At 34.4% G+C, this 12959-nt stretch overlaps 1 protein-coding gene across 1 annotated transcript in view; it reads right to left on the bottom strand.

The window, feature by feature from the left end:
• SLIT2 (slit guidance ligand 2) overlaps positions 1–12959 on the bottom strand; it is a 267460-nt gene that overhangs the window by 72692 nt on the left and 181809 nt on the right. Inside the window, exons 12-16 of the mRNA XM_025895239.2 lie at positions 3980–4051; positions 3294–3365; positions 2688–2759; positions 707–850; positions 418–581 (exon numbers count right to left, since the gene is read on the bottom strand). Coding sequence (XP_025751024.1) covers positions 418–581; positions 707–850; positions 2688–2759; positions 3294–3365; positions 3980–4051 — 524 coding nt within the window. The remainder of the gene's footprint in view (positions 1–417; positions 582–706; positions 851–2687; positions 2760–3293; positions 3366–3979; positions 4052–12959) is intronic.

Raw genomic sequence — 12959 nt, 5'->3', positions numbered from 1 at the left:
AGTATGAGGCAAGCTCCCTGTATAAAATTAATATGTCATGTTTCCGTATTTAGCTTCGGAATTTTTAGATCTTTTGCATATTCCAGAGGCTTGTGGAAATTTTACAAAATGATTTATGTTGGTGATACTTGTAGTGAATAACTTTAGCATTTCATTCTGAAGTTTTAAATATTGTATTTATTTTGTCAGATTTAATGCTACTCAGGAATAGTGCCAAATTTGTTAAGTACAGTAATGTTCCGTGAGCCAATAGTCTATGACTTCCATGATTTCCCTCCCTTCAGTCAAAGAACTAAAAAAGATTCTGCAATGTTTAATAATTCCATAGAGAGCCAGCTGGCTTCATTGGAACTTCTATAACCACCTCTTTATTTTTTGCCAATAAAGGAAAAATAGCAGCTGAACTAAGAAAATTACCTGAGCAGCGGAATTTCTTGCTTTTGATCTGGCCGATCCTTTTGTTTGCCAGACGGCGGGGGCTGGTGCAACGGGCACCACTGGTCTCAATGGGGTTTGTATGAAGATAATCCGCCAGCCACTTCAGATGGCAGTCACAGATAAATGGGTTCTGAGCCAAATGCCTTTCATGAAGAAAAAACCAATAATTTCACTCATTATTTCCCTTTGGTCCTAGTAGTATCCAATGCTTTTACTGCATTTTATATGAAGTCATACTAAAGACAACCATAAACAAGAGCATACATACAAGGTCTGAATCGCACGTAGGGGTGAGAAGGTGCCTTTTGCAATGGTCTGAAGCTTGTTGTCATACAAAGAAAGCAGATTCAAATTGTGCAGATCTTGAAATGCATCAACTCGCAGGCAATTGATCTTGTTGGCATTCAATAATCTGTTTAACGGAAGACAATTATAAAATTGAAAGAACTCGCTTCATGTCGCAGCTTCAGCATTTTTCACAGATAAGTCTTTCTGCACCTTTGTAACCAGAACGGGAGATGTAGTAACAAATAATAATTGACAATGACATAGGGCACTTCAGTGAATTGAAATGTCTTACTTAACTGACATGTATTCCTATATATTGGCACCTTGGAGTTGAAATGTGTATATTTATTCAGCTAAAATCACATTTCTTGTATGTACTGGAAGAATGTGTGTGTGTGGTATTTGTGCAAAGAAACAAGCCTAAAAAATCAAGTATATGCAAGGAAAACTAGTTCCTTTTGCCAAACAAATAAACAAACAAAAAAGGAACTGAACACTGTGTTCATGAGCTGGAAGAGATGTGCAGTGGCACTTTTAATTATATGTTACTAATCAGCATGCTGCCGCATTAACAGAGTTGTAGTAAAAACTGGTGGTATGGAATATATCCAAATCTGTCTTGGATCCTTTTTCCTCTCCATCTTCAAAGGGAACCTTTTCTTCCGTGTACCTCCCAGACTTTTAATGATAAAATAAACAAGCCAATCTAAACCAAGTCCTTTTGAAGAGAAAAAAAAAAGTCATTCAACCACATGCATTTTTATAACCAAATATTTTTTACTTTTTTCCATTTTGAGTCAGAAATGGTGGATTTGAACCCTAATGCTCTGAAAAGAAGTTTCACCACAATGTAGAAATTTACTTAGACTGAAATGTAAGCTATGGACATTTTTTTAATACAGAATAGACAGCAGTTTGGAAAGGTCTCTCCCCCCCACCTTTTTTTCACCAAATCAAAAATATATAACTAAAACATCTGTAAAGGAAAACAGGAAAGCATACCCCCCCTGCCCACTACTATAATAATTTGTGACTAAAATAAATCAAAATGCAAACCTCTAGGTGGTGCTAGAACTTGCATATTTTTAATATCTATTTTCTGTTTTGCCATCTTCAATTTGTTGTTAATAACAGACATTTTGCCAACCACTGCACTGTGAAGTCTGGGCATTAAATAATTCTAAACAAGTGGGAAGAATTTTTAAATTCTTTAAGTATACTCTTAAACTCGACAAGTTAGTTTGCCTGGGACAAGTTCTTCCAAAAACACCACTGTTGTTTTACAGTCTATTGTACCAATTTCTTTTACACAGTACAACTACCACACAGCCTCTTCTGCTAATTATTGACAATATTTGATAAACACATCACCATGACATTCTTTATTCCAGTATTAAATCTAAAGAGCGATCGTTTATAAGATTACACATGGAAATTTCCAAAGTGCTAAAGGAAATAGCAGCTGGAGTTCAGAGTCAAAGACTTGTACAGTGTCAGAAAACATTAAGTCATCAATGAAACTGGGGTGCAATGCTGTTCTTCATGGATATAACTAGGAATACAATTATATAGCATTTCTACTACCTATTTTCTCTTTATAAAACACACAAATATTCCTTCTATGGTTCCCACACATCTTTATACATGCTATTTGTTCTTTACAAGGCAAGACAGTATCGTACATATCTTATGTGTTTTATCCTTACAAGTTCCACACAAGAGAATAATTTAATTTTAATTATTTTAGGCTGAGACATTAACTGATATGATCACATTTGTGGGCAAATGGCAAGTTGGCCTACAACAGTCTTGACTCCTTTGGCTTTAACATAATTTGGTTTTACTATACTTTGATCTTACACATAGGATTTCCTGCTAGTTCTTCTTCAGGTATAAATCTCTTGTGATGTTTACCTTTTGAATGATCCCAAAATAGAATAAATATTAAAAAAAATACTCACAGCAACTGCAGAGAAAATAGTCCTTCAAATAGGCCCTTTGGAAGTTCTGTAATTTTATTGCCATAGAGGACTCTGCACCAGGAAATAAAGCAAACAAAGCCACCATTATGAAAGGCATATGCTATGGGATTTTGACTTTAAGAATAAAGTAATTTCCATTTTCCTGAAAGGATTTCAATGGCAACCACTTGATACTTGCAATATCCTCGTGGTCCTGTGAGGCAGCAAGATCACACATTTTCCCAAAAGGTATAGAGCCCAAAGGGCTCTCGGCAGAATCAGCACCTCACTGCTTACAGTGTTCCCAAGGGACCTTGGTAAGTGGATTTGCTGTTTGCAAGAACAACTAACTGAGGAATTAAAGACATTTGGTTTTGTTCAGCTCTATGCCACATTATAAATGACATGTTTATAAAAACCCTATATATTACTAGTGTCAAACTGTGACAATATTTAACTATCACTAACATTCTGAAATGATTTTTACAATTTTCAGAATTGACTGAATTAATAGGAAAATTTTACAGAGAGTCAAAAAACCAAAATAATTTCACTATAGGAATAAGGGGAAATTTCCTTCTGTTTACAGGTCAAAGAGATACCTACAGTGAATTGAGTGAACGTAAGCCCTGGAAAGCATCTGGAGCTGCTTCAGAGATCTGGTTATTGCTCAGGTCACTGAAAAAATGAAATTTGACTCAATTAATTCAAGTTATTTTCAAAATAGCAAACATCAAGATAATATGTAATTAGAATTAAGCATGGATGGGAGAGAGAAATTAAAATATTTACATGAGACACTGCCAAAAATTTTAATATAAAACCACTAAAATTGCCAGTACACTGAAACAAAATGCATGGTTGAAAACAGATCTTTCAAATGCTTGAAAAAGTGCTTTTCCTAGTTGTTTGAGCACATTTTATAAAGAATTCTCTGCTTGCTATGGCCACAGGACTGCCCAGCCTCAAAAATAATCTGTAATTTTCCTCATTATTTTGTTTTTAATAGAATTTTCACTGCAGTAGTATATTACTTCTATGCAGAACCATATTAAACAATTTCAATACTTGATAAAAAACCAATTATTATTAATATGACAAATATATTCTTAATAATCAGGCTACCATATCAGTTAACCTTCTAGCAGTCAAACTTTCTTAAGTGCTCACACATTGACTGCATTTCCCCTGTACCAACTTGACTTGTTTTTTATCTTTTTATATAGCTATATATATGTATATGCATGTATACATACATGTGAAAATAAAAACTTAAATTATTTGGTACGTACATTCTTCGAAGCTTTTTATAAGGGGAGAAAGCTCCAGGAGGTATGACCTTGATTGAATTTTGTTCTAACCGTCTGCAAAAGAATAGCAGTAATGTAAAAATACAGAATCCAAGCCAAACAGGAATCTGAAGTCACAAGAAACTAGAAGAGATAGACTTCAACAAAGAAGGCTATTTTTACTTTCTTTTTCAGTATAATATTTCAGTATAATAACAGCATAATATTTCATTCATAACAAAAAAAAAATCAGTCAAACCTTTTAATCCATAGAGAGTAATGTAAATTAGCACCCGATCTTGATTTTGTATCTAAAGAAAACTTATTTTCAGAGTACACAAGATTTTTCTACAAATTAAGATAGAATTGTAATTAAAAATGTCAAAATTGACTTGGTGGTAAGTGACTCCCAATGTATTACGCACACAGCAATTTTCATAGTCAGTTTTATTTATAAATGTCTAAAGACTTCAATGAGATAACTGATATATGCAAACCATAGGAAAGGGGAGACAAATGTTCCTACAGAATAAATAGCAGTATATAAAATGTTTTCTTTAAGATGTACTACTAAGATTGCACAGCCACACTTCTAACTTCTTTAAACAAGTATTTTAATTTAAAATTGGGGTTAGTGTTAATGGCCAGGCTTGCTTTGAATGTACAGCAACTATGACTGAAACTTCCCATACTGCAAGTGTGAGTTTGCTGATGGAAACAGTTTTCCAAGAAGTTTTTGAACATGCAGAGCTTTGCATATGGGAAATCTATGCTGATACAAACCTATGGACCACATGCCAATAAGTCAAAAGAGATTCAGGAATAAGCACATTTCAAATAGCAGCTACTTCTTTACACACTATAGTGTATTGTGATTTTGTCAGTGCAGAAGTTTCTGTTATGTAGACACAAGGTAAAAAACTATTATACTAAAAAGTACAATGGTAAAAGGCCGGATTATTCAAACTATATATCATGCTTACCTAATAAGCTTTCTATTTCCCCCTTTCATGTACTCATACTATGATCTATGTACATACAAGGCCAAAAATCTATTTAATAAAATGAATCAAAAATCTCTAAATTTACTGCACTATTTTAAATTACAAGGACATTGACTCAGAATCTAAGGTGAAAGAGCGTTTTTAAATCTAGATGGAGGAAAATTGGCCTATTTTTTTCTTTTTACCCCTGTCCTATTAACTGTCTCCTATTTCACTTTTGTACTGATAGAAACATACTAGTCTGTGTGTGCAGTGTAACTAATAAGTTAATATACTTAGAGTAAATTTTCCAAGAAAATATTCTAACAAAAAATGTTTCTTTTTGTAAAGTTTCTCAAGAGACCATGATATAAAACTGAAGATTTTTTTGCTGTTTTCATGAAGTCTTGTTCAGATAGAGATACTTATATATTTAATATGAAAAATCTCTTTAGTCTAATCATGCTTACTTTAGCAGAATTTGCTGTTAAATAGATTATAAAGAAGCCAACAAAAAACCCCCAAAGCTCCAGAAAAATCTTCCTTACACACAGAAAATCTCACTTCATCAGAGCTGTTTTACACAGGGTCCTTTTTTAAAAAAGCTACTTAACTAGGAAAACGTTGCCACCTTGCTATAGATTTCAGGTATAATTTAAACATTGAAGTGAATCCCATGGCACAAGATTGATAACTTTTTCCATAAATGCGATATACTCTTCCTTTGCCTTGGCTGAGCCTTTTGGACCCATGAAACACATTTTGCACCAGATCAGGAGTGCTGACCAGGCTACAAAGCAGCAAAGTTGCTGGTCTCCAGTAAACCTGGGTAGATGCAGAAGGCAAACATCAGAATAAGTAAAAACTTGCTGAAGTTAACAAGTTAGGTCAAACCCAAGTATTTTCTGTTCTTACACTACAGTTTTAGCTTAGTTTTCCCAGGAAATAAAGATTATGCATGCTTATCATAAGTTTTCTATTCAGGTGGCTAAATGAAAGAGAGGTAAAATCTCCACATAATAAAACTTTCTCATTTTAGCAATTGTAAGGAGTTGAGAAACCAAATCAACCCAGCCCTGAAGAGCATGACTGCCATACATCCATTCCTGTTACACACTCTATTTGGCAGCAATCAACTGCCTGGTGGTTACCAGGGATAGCCTGACCAGACATTTTTCAGATGTGGAGCTTTGAAAACCAGCCAAAGACTTGCACAGGAAAACACACAGGGTGTAACCAGAGGACTGGAAAGGGGATAGTGGGTGGTAAAAAGGACAGGGAAGGATTAAGCCATATTACAGAGAAGGATTTGGGTTGCTGGAGACTGGGGGAATATGCCTCTGGGTATATGGGAAAGAGAGATATTGCAGCAGCAATGCTCTCACATGAGGCTATCACAAGTGTCATTTATAAAGTCTGCTTATCAGTCTATGATGTAGAGATTTGTAACCTGGTGCTGGAGGGGCTCCAGTCTACATTCACATATCTTTAAATATATAATTATCTTAACTACATACAATAAGGTATGTAATGCAAGGTCTAGCATTAAATTAAGACACAAAGTATTTTCCAGTTTACTCTCTTAATTAAAAATATATATTAATTCTATAAACAGAAGTACCTAAATACATTACAGGATACATGTAGGTGGCTTTTATGAGAAGATGGAATAGCAGATTTAATTTAATGCTGTCCAATTTCTCTACCAATTACATGAGTCCAAACCCTGAAGAAGTCCTGCTACAGTGTACTTCTGCAAGCTAATTTTCTAGCAGTTCTAGTAGAGCAAGCTACCAATTCATAGGTGGATATGAAAATCAACTTCATGTTAACTTTACCTAACATGTCCTTTCAGTAAGAAATTTATAGTCTAATAGACAGACTGTGCAGTGCTGGGATAAATTTACAAGCTCTTCTGGATAAAGGATTTGTTATAGTAGGATCATCTAAATATGACTTTTTTTAACTCACGCCAAAGTGAGTTATACACTGAAACACATCACATTTTAGAAAATGAGATTAGCATAAGAAAGGGAAAATAAGATTATATAAATACAGAAAAAAATCTTTTATATCCCACTTTGTCTGTAAGGAAAGTAAATCAAATTCACATTTTCAAGCTTTATTATCCTCTAATCTTCTGCTTTATCTTCATAGAATCAGCTGAATTTCACAGAGTGCGAATTTGCATCCACTATTCTAGAGAAAATCTAATTAGATATATTCCAGGGTCACAAAGTACGGATAGACTAATATCTAAGGGAAATTTGCATTCCACTGATAAAATCCATAGTAATTAAAAACTCCTTTATATTAATGCTTCATATTAAATGAAACATTTTTAATTCTGGAATAGGATGGTTTACAGTTATCTATTGCCAAAAAAGTCAGCTATTAAGTGCTTGCAAATGACATGGCAAGAAGTATCATTATATCACCAAAGAACAAAAAGTTCGTGTCAGTATTTTTCCATGGGACTTGTATTAAATCTTGTGCACAACATCTCCTTTCAAAGTCATCCCAGAAGTCATTCTTTCTTATAAATGAACATCTATGTATCATAAACAGTGCCTTGGTGGTTTCTTTTTCAAAAGTCACAGCCAATTTTAGTAGCATATTTAATAAGATAAGATAATGGAGGAAGAGAGTTAAGTACATACTTCATCAAAGCTTGCAATGCCTCATGTACAAAAAGTACTCTGCCCATCACCATACAAACACTAATTAATGCTCTTAGTATTAAGTCTCCTGCTCCTTTTAGTGTTTCGCTTCAAAGAAGTCTTGCATCGATACATAAGTGTTTTACTGTCTTTTAATGCTGCCAAACTGGTTGAAACCTTTTTTGAAGGCTATACCCTAATCTCTCCTATCTAGGAAATGTACTGTAAACATTTCTCATTCGAAATCTTTCCCCTCTGCTTATCACTGCAGACACTGTAATGTACAACCATTTACTATTCTAAGAAACAAAGGTGCTTCTGCAGTTGTGACTTCCAACCTAATCAAATCAAATCAAAGTAGGTCCCCAGCCAGTAGACAGATTCTTCCCACATGGTCCCCTGAGAGCCCTGTGACATGTAAATCACTTGACACTTTCCAGGAGGATGCTGTTCTCTACTATAAGCCTGCAACACACCATTACTGATTACTACTTCCGCACTTACGGAGACAGACAACATGCTTATTTATACTGACACTTTTAGACTAGCTTACTTTCCCACTATAAAAGTCATTTCTGTGAAGGACTGCTGCACCAGAAAAGAGGGTAGACTGGGAATTAAGAACACTCTTTTCTCTACAGAATCATTTTTACTTTCAATCATGCAGATGGGGTACAAGATACTAAGCCCGCTCAGTAGAGAATGGTAAAAAAAACTTCACAGAGATGTTCTGCACCTAAATGCATGTAAATGGATCAGAGACAATAACAAGTATTTTGTAATGATGAAATAAACCAAAACATATTTGTAAGAAAACATGAATTTGAATATGAAGGAGCAAATTAGTTGTATATTTTATAATTAAGCAATTAGAACATAACATCTTGATTAAGTAAATGTGGGCAATACAATAGTGGCTTTAGCAGCTAATTAATCTATCTTTTTAATTCCAGTATCTTTTAATTTACAAAAAGTCTTGCAAGAAGATCACCAAGAAATCCCAAAGGAATTTTACTACAGAGAGAAAGTTTAAGCTGTGCAATGAGTCTGATGCATTGCACAGATGCTGATTATACATGGTAATAAAATTGACAGCTCTTCTTTGCATTTTCCCCATCTGCTTTTAAAATAAATGGCAAAAACAGCTGTCAAAAAACCAGCAAATAGATTTCAGTGATGGGATTGAGTGCAGCTCCTGAATCTGAAGAACTGCAATACATAGCCAACACATCTCTCATCATAAGCAACATCTGCCAGGCTTTGGGAGGTTTTTTTGTTTGTTTTTAAAATAAGGAAACATTAATGGTCTCCCTTTGCTACAGGAATCCTCGAGTCTAATAGACAAAGTACCTTTTCTCTCTCTCAACAACTGCACCTCTAGAGTGCTTAAATCCACTAAATGTCGCTTCTAACTTTAGCAGCAAAAGAATTCTGTTGAAATCTGTGATATCATCCATGTCTAACAAAACAAAAGATGTATTTTGAATGAATACATTACTTGCACTTCTTACTTTCAGGCTCTGATTGATAAATCTGGTTGACAGTTTCCTAAATATGTGCATATAAAGAATCGCTGTCAATGTTGCCCTAAAGCCTGCCAAACTGTTAAAATCTAATTGTTCTATCAAATAATTCCTCATGGGATTGATTCTAAATGACAGATGACTCCTTAGTCTGCATTACATCACAAAAGTAACAAGAATTGCCATTCTAAAGCTATTAAACAATTCATTGCATTTACTCAGAAGTAAGTCTCAAACCTGCATTTGTTTAATTTTTCATTACAGAAAGGGCCATCTTGTGCTCTGAACCCTAGAGCACCATTAATGATGATAGGCTTTACATTCCTTCATTGTTACAGATTCAGGTTGTAGGCAAAATATACCACTTGTTAAAGAATTATTTGCTCAGTACTTTGGCTTCTGTCAGAGTGTGGCTCCAGTGCAATTAGCCTGAGTCACCTAGAGTCAAGTTAAAGTCTCTCTAATTAGCGTATTTTTATGAGAGTTCTTATAGTACAAAACCTAGTCAAGCTGTTCAGAATAAGTGTAATAAATTCACAAAAAAGATATAAACCTGCTACACTCTTGGCTTATCACAAACTTGTCCACCTGTTCTAAACGAGCAGAAACATTAGCTTGAGAATCCCCCCATTGTGTGAGACCAACACTATGGCATGAGTGCTCACTACCCGTTAAACAATACATGGACTTACACCATGAATATGCCATAAAAATCAAAACATTTTAACTTAGAATACGTGGTTGGTTACTTCACCATGTATTTAGAAATGTGTTGACGAAGAAAGCATTCGATAGATGACAAAACACAAAATAGTGAAAAATCAGCATCCATGGTTTCTTTTTGAATGACTTCACTAACATAATTGCTGAGGAAAATTGAAGAGCCATATGTGAAAATAAAATCTAAGAGTAATAACACCTTTGGAGTGTGGCACAGCTGCCAGAGATCTATAAGGGTTTTTCTGGAAGAGCGAGATGGGCCTTCTCCAGCTTCCCCTCATCCTGCATAAAATATTCATTTATTCCATGCTTGAGTTATTTTCTTTCCCTTGGCAGCATCAGAGACGTCCTTCAAGGTGCCTCTTGTACTTCAACATCCGCCAGAAAGTTGCACAAAACCCCCAGGGTTTGAATGGTGTTCATTCTGGCCAGTACCTACTTGCAGTGTCTGGAAACCAGCACTAGTTTCATCTGTTTCTTGTCCGGTTTTTGTGTTCTGTGCCTCTATGTCCTCTCAACTCTTGAAATTATCCTGTTGTCTGAATTTAATTAGTTTTCAAGATAGGACACAGCGGTATGAAGAAAGCCAAAGATGTGAACAATGGCAGCACGGAACACATGCTAATAAAGAACAGATTAGATGTTATATGTACAAAAACGTATTGACAACTCAAATAAAAAAGGTGGTATGGTGTGTGGTTTTTTTATTTTTTTTAAGCATAAAGCCACATGATTTACCAGTAATTTTCAGATTAGGAAGATATTCAAGTAAGAGCATGACAAATCATTTCTCTTGTGTGTGCTAAGCAGGCAGGATTAGTATCAAATTAACAAAACCATCTACTTTTGAGGCAGTCAAATGAAATATGTTTTAAGTTTTGCCTGAGAAATACTAAGGTAGGAATGCCAAAGATAATTTAAATGTAATTTAGTGAAATCTGCATTGGCAAATTAAATATGTTAAGGTGAAGAAGTTAATACCTTAACAATTGACCTAATCTTAATTTGTTTCATGTTTATTCAATACATTGCCTCAGGGATAATGCATTTTTCATTATTCATGTCATTATTGTGTGTTTCTATGTACATACCACATGAAAGATATAAAGATTTAGCAAATTCCCAAATTTTTTATAAATTGCACAAACCACTGTTGTATATTGCAATTGGCGTAATGCATCTTTTGCTAAGGAATAATGACCTTCCCAAGATCAAAGAAAAGTACAGCAAGAGAACTGTATTCAGATCATTGATGCCACAGATGAACAGTCTAAACTGAGTGTCACGTATGACAGGGAGTGGCAAATCACAAAACCTTTCAAGTAAAATTATGATGTAGTAAAAGGTATGTTTTCATGCAAAGATTTTCAAAATTAATGGCCATATTTGCAGTATTTAACCAACTAAGCAGGGCCAGGGACATTTCTTAAATTTGGTGTTGCAGAATGTGGAAAACCTCAGACAACAGTGTATATTGATACTAAAATTTTAGTTTCATGTCAGCTATTTTTCACCAGATATTTCTGTTTCATTAGGAATCTTTTTGATCCTCCTCCATATGTAAAGCTGTACTTCTATGAATTCTTTTGAACAAACTTCTAGGGAAAATATAAGCATGTAAGTAAAACATTATAACTAATAATAATGCATCTAAAAATCATGTACTATTCTGGACATAAAAATGCATTAACTTTTAGTCAAAACAGAAGAAAAAGCTCTAGATTTCACTAAAAAAAATCAGTACGCCTCCACAGTCCACTGGTAAAAATTCTGAATATAAGGTCCAACGTGTTAGTCAGGATTGATCTTAAGAACAACGGTCTTACAAACTTTGGGGAAGGAAAGAAGATAAGAGAAGGTTTGAGGAAAAGTACACATAAAGTATAGTTGAAGAGAAGCATACATAAGAAAAGTAAATTTTAAAAACAGGGCAACTATATGAAGTTGCTCAAAAGTCTGGAGTGTTAGTTTAAGAGCTGAGTAAAAAGTAGTAAGACCATATGCATCTGTCGAGGTGCATTTAGTTTCTTAAGTACTATATAATGCACTTTTTTTTAATCCAGCAATTACTGAAAATTCAAAACCGGACAGTTTTCTGGCTTCCTACTGACCAAAGTATGTATCATTATACATAAGCAACTGAATGCTATAATAATTATTTTTTTAATCCATAAGTAGATATAATCTTTTCCCTTGACACCTGCATACACTCTATGTTTATTATAACAGGTATTAGGAAAAGATTTTGATAAAAAAGAAAAATTTCAAAAAGCACTATAAGAATAATTAAATGATTGTGAAAAATTTTATAGTGCGACCGAAGAGTTTTATCTATTTTGGGTAGCATTGTAAGATTAACATATATTTTCTCAAAAACAGCAGACACACTTATAGGGAATTCTTGCAAACTACTAAAAATCTTAGCAATAAACTGTAAATGACTACATATACATATGTATATATAGAAACCAACTTGGAAAAACCTTTCCAAAACTTCACTAGATGCGCAAGACTTCTGGCTAATGGCTTAATGGTTTAAGAGGTAAATGACATATATGAACTGACATTCTGAGTAAGTCCTAAGAAGACTGATGTTTTGATTTAAACTAAAAAGCAGAAACAGATGAAAACACTAGAAAACAATAATCAGTTTAATGTCTTGTAACTTACTGCATCCTCCCCACAGCATTCCTCATTTCTTTCAAGCTGTGAAGATGCAGGGTTTGCTCTCATTTCTGTCAGGCTACTGGAGATAGCCAAATCATTCTTTGAGCTCTAAAAATAGAGAAATCTGCCTTATCTCTGATGTTTCAGTGTTTTTCTCCTATGTCAGTTTTTAAGCTGTCTACAATAAATACACCTAAACCCTTTTCAAGTGACTTTTCTCTGTAAAAGGTCATCCTTAGAAGCATCTTTGCATCTCAATGTAAGCCTCTCTCTGTTCAATAGCTATTTACTTAAGGCTGTACTTTGGACTCTTGGGTAAGGATGAATTTTAGAAGACAACAGAAATGGTGAAACTGTACACATGCCAAGCTTCACTTGGAAAAGATGCAGACACACAGCTCCCAGTTCTCAAATAAAATTCCTCATGTAC

This window comes from Manacus vitellinus, unplaced genomic scaffold (genome assembly GCF_001715985.3).
Source record: "Manacus vitellinus isolate BGI_N305 unplaced genomic scaffold, ASM171598v3 scaffold_0_pilon, whole genome shotgun sequence".
Lineage (NCBI taxonomy): Eukaryota > Metazoa > Chordata > Aves > Passeriformes > Pipridae > Manacus > Manacus vitellinus.
The sequence above is the reverse complement of the archived record's forward strand: the minus strand, read 5'-3'. Positions and strand labels throughout refer to the sequence as shown.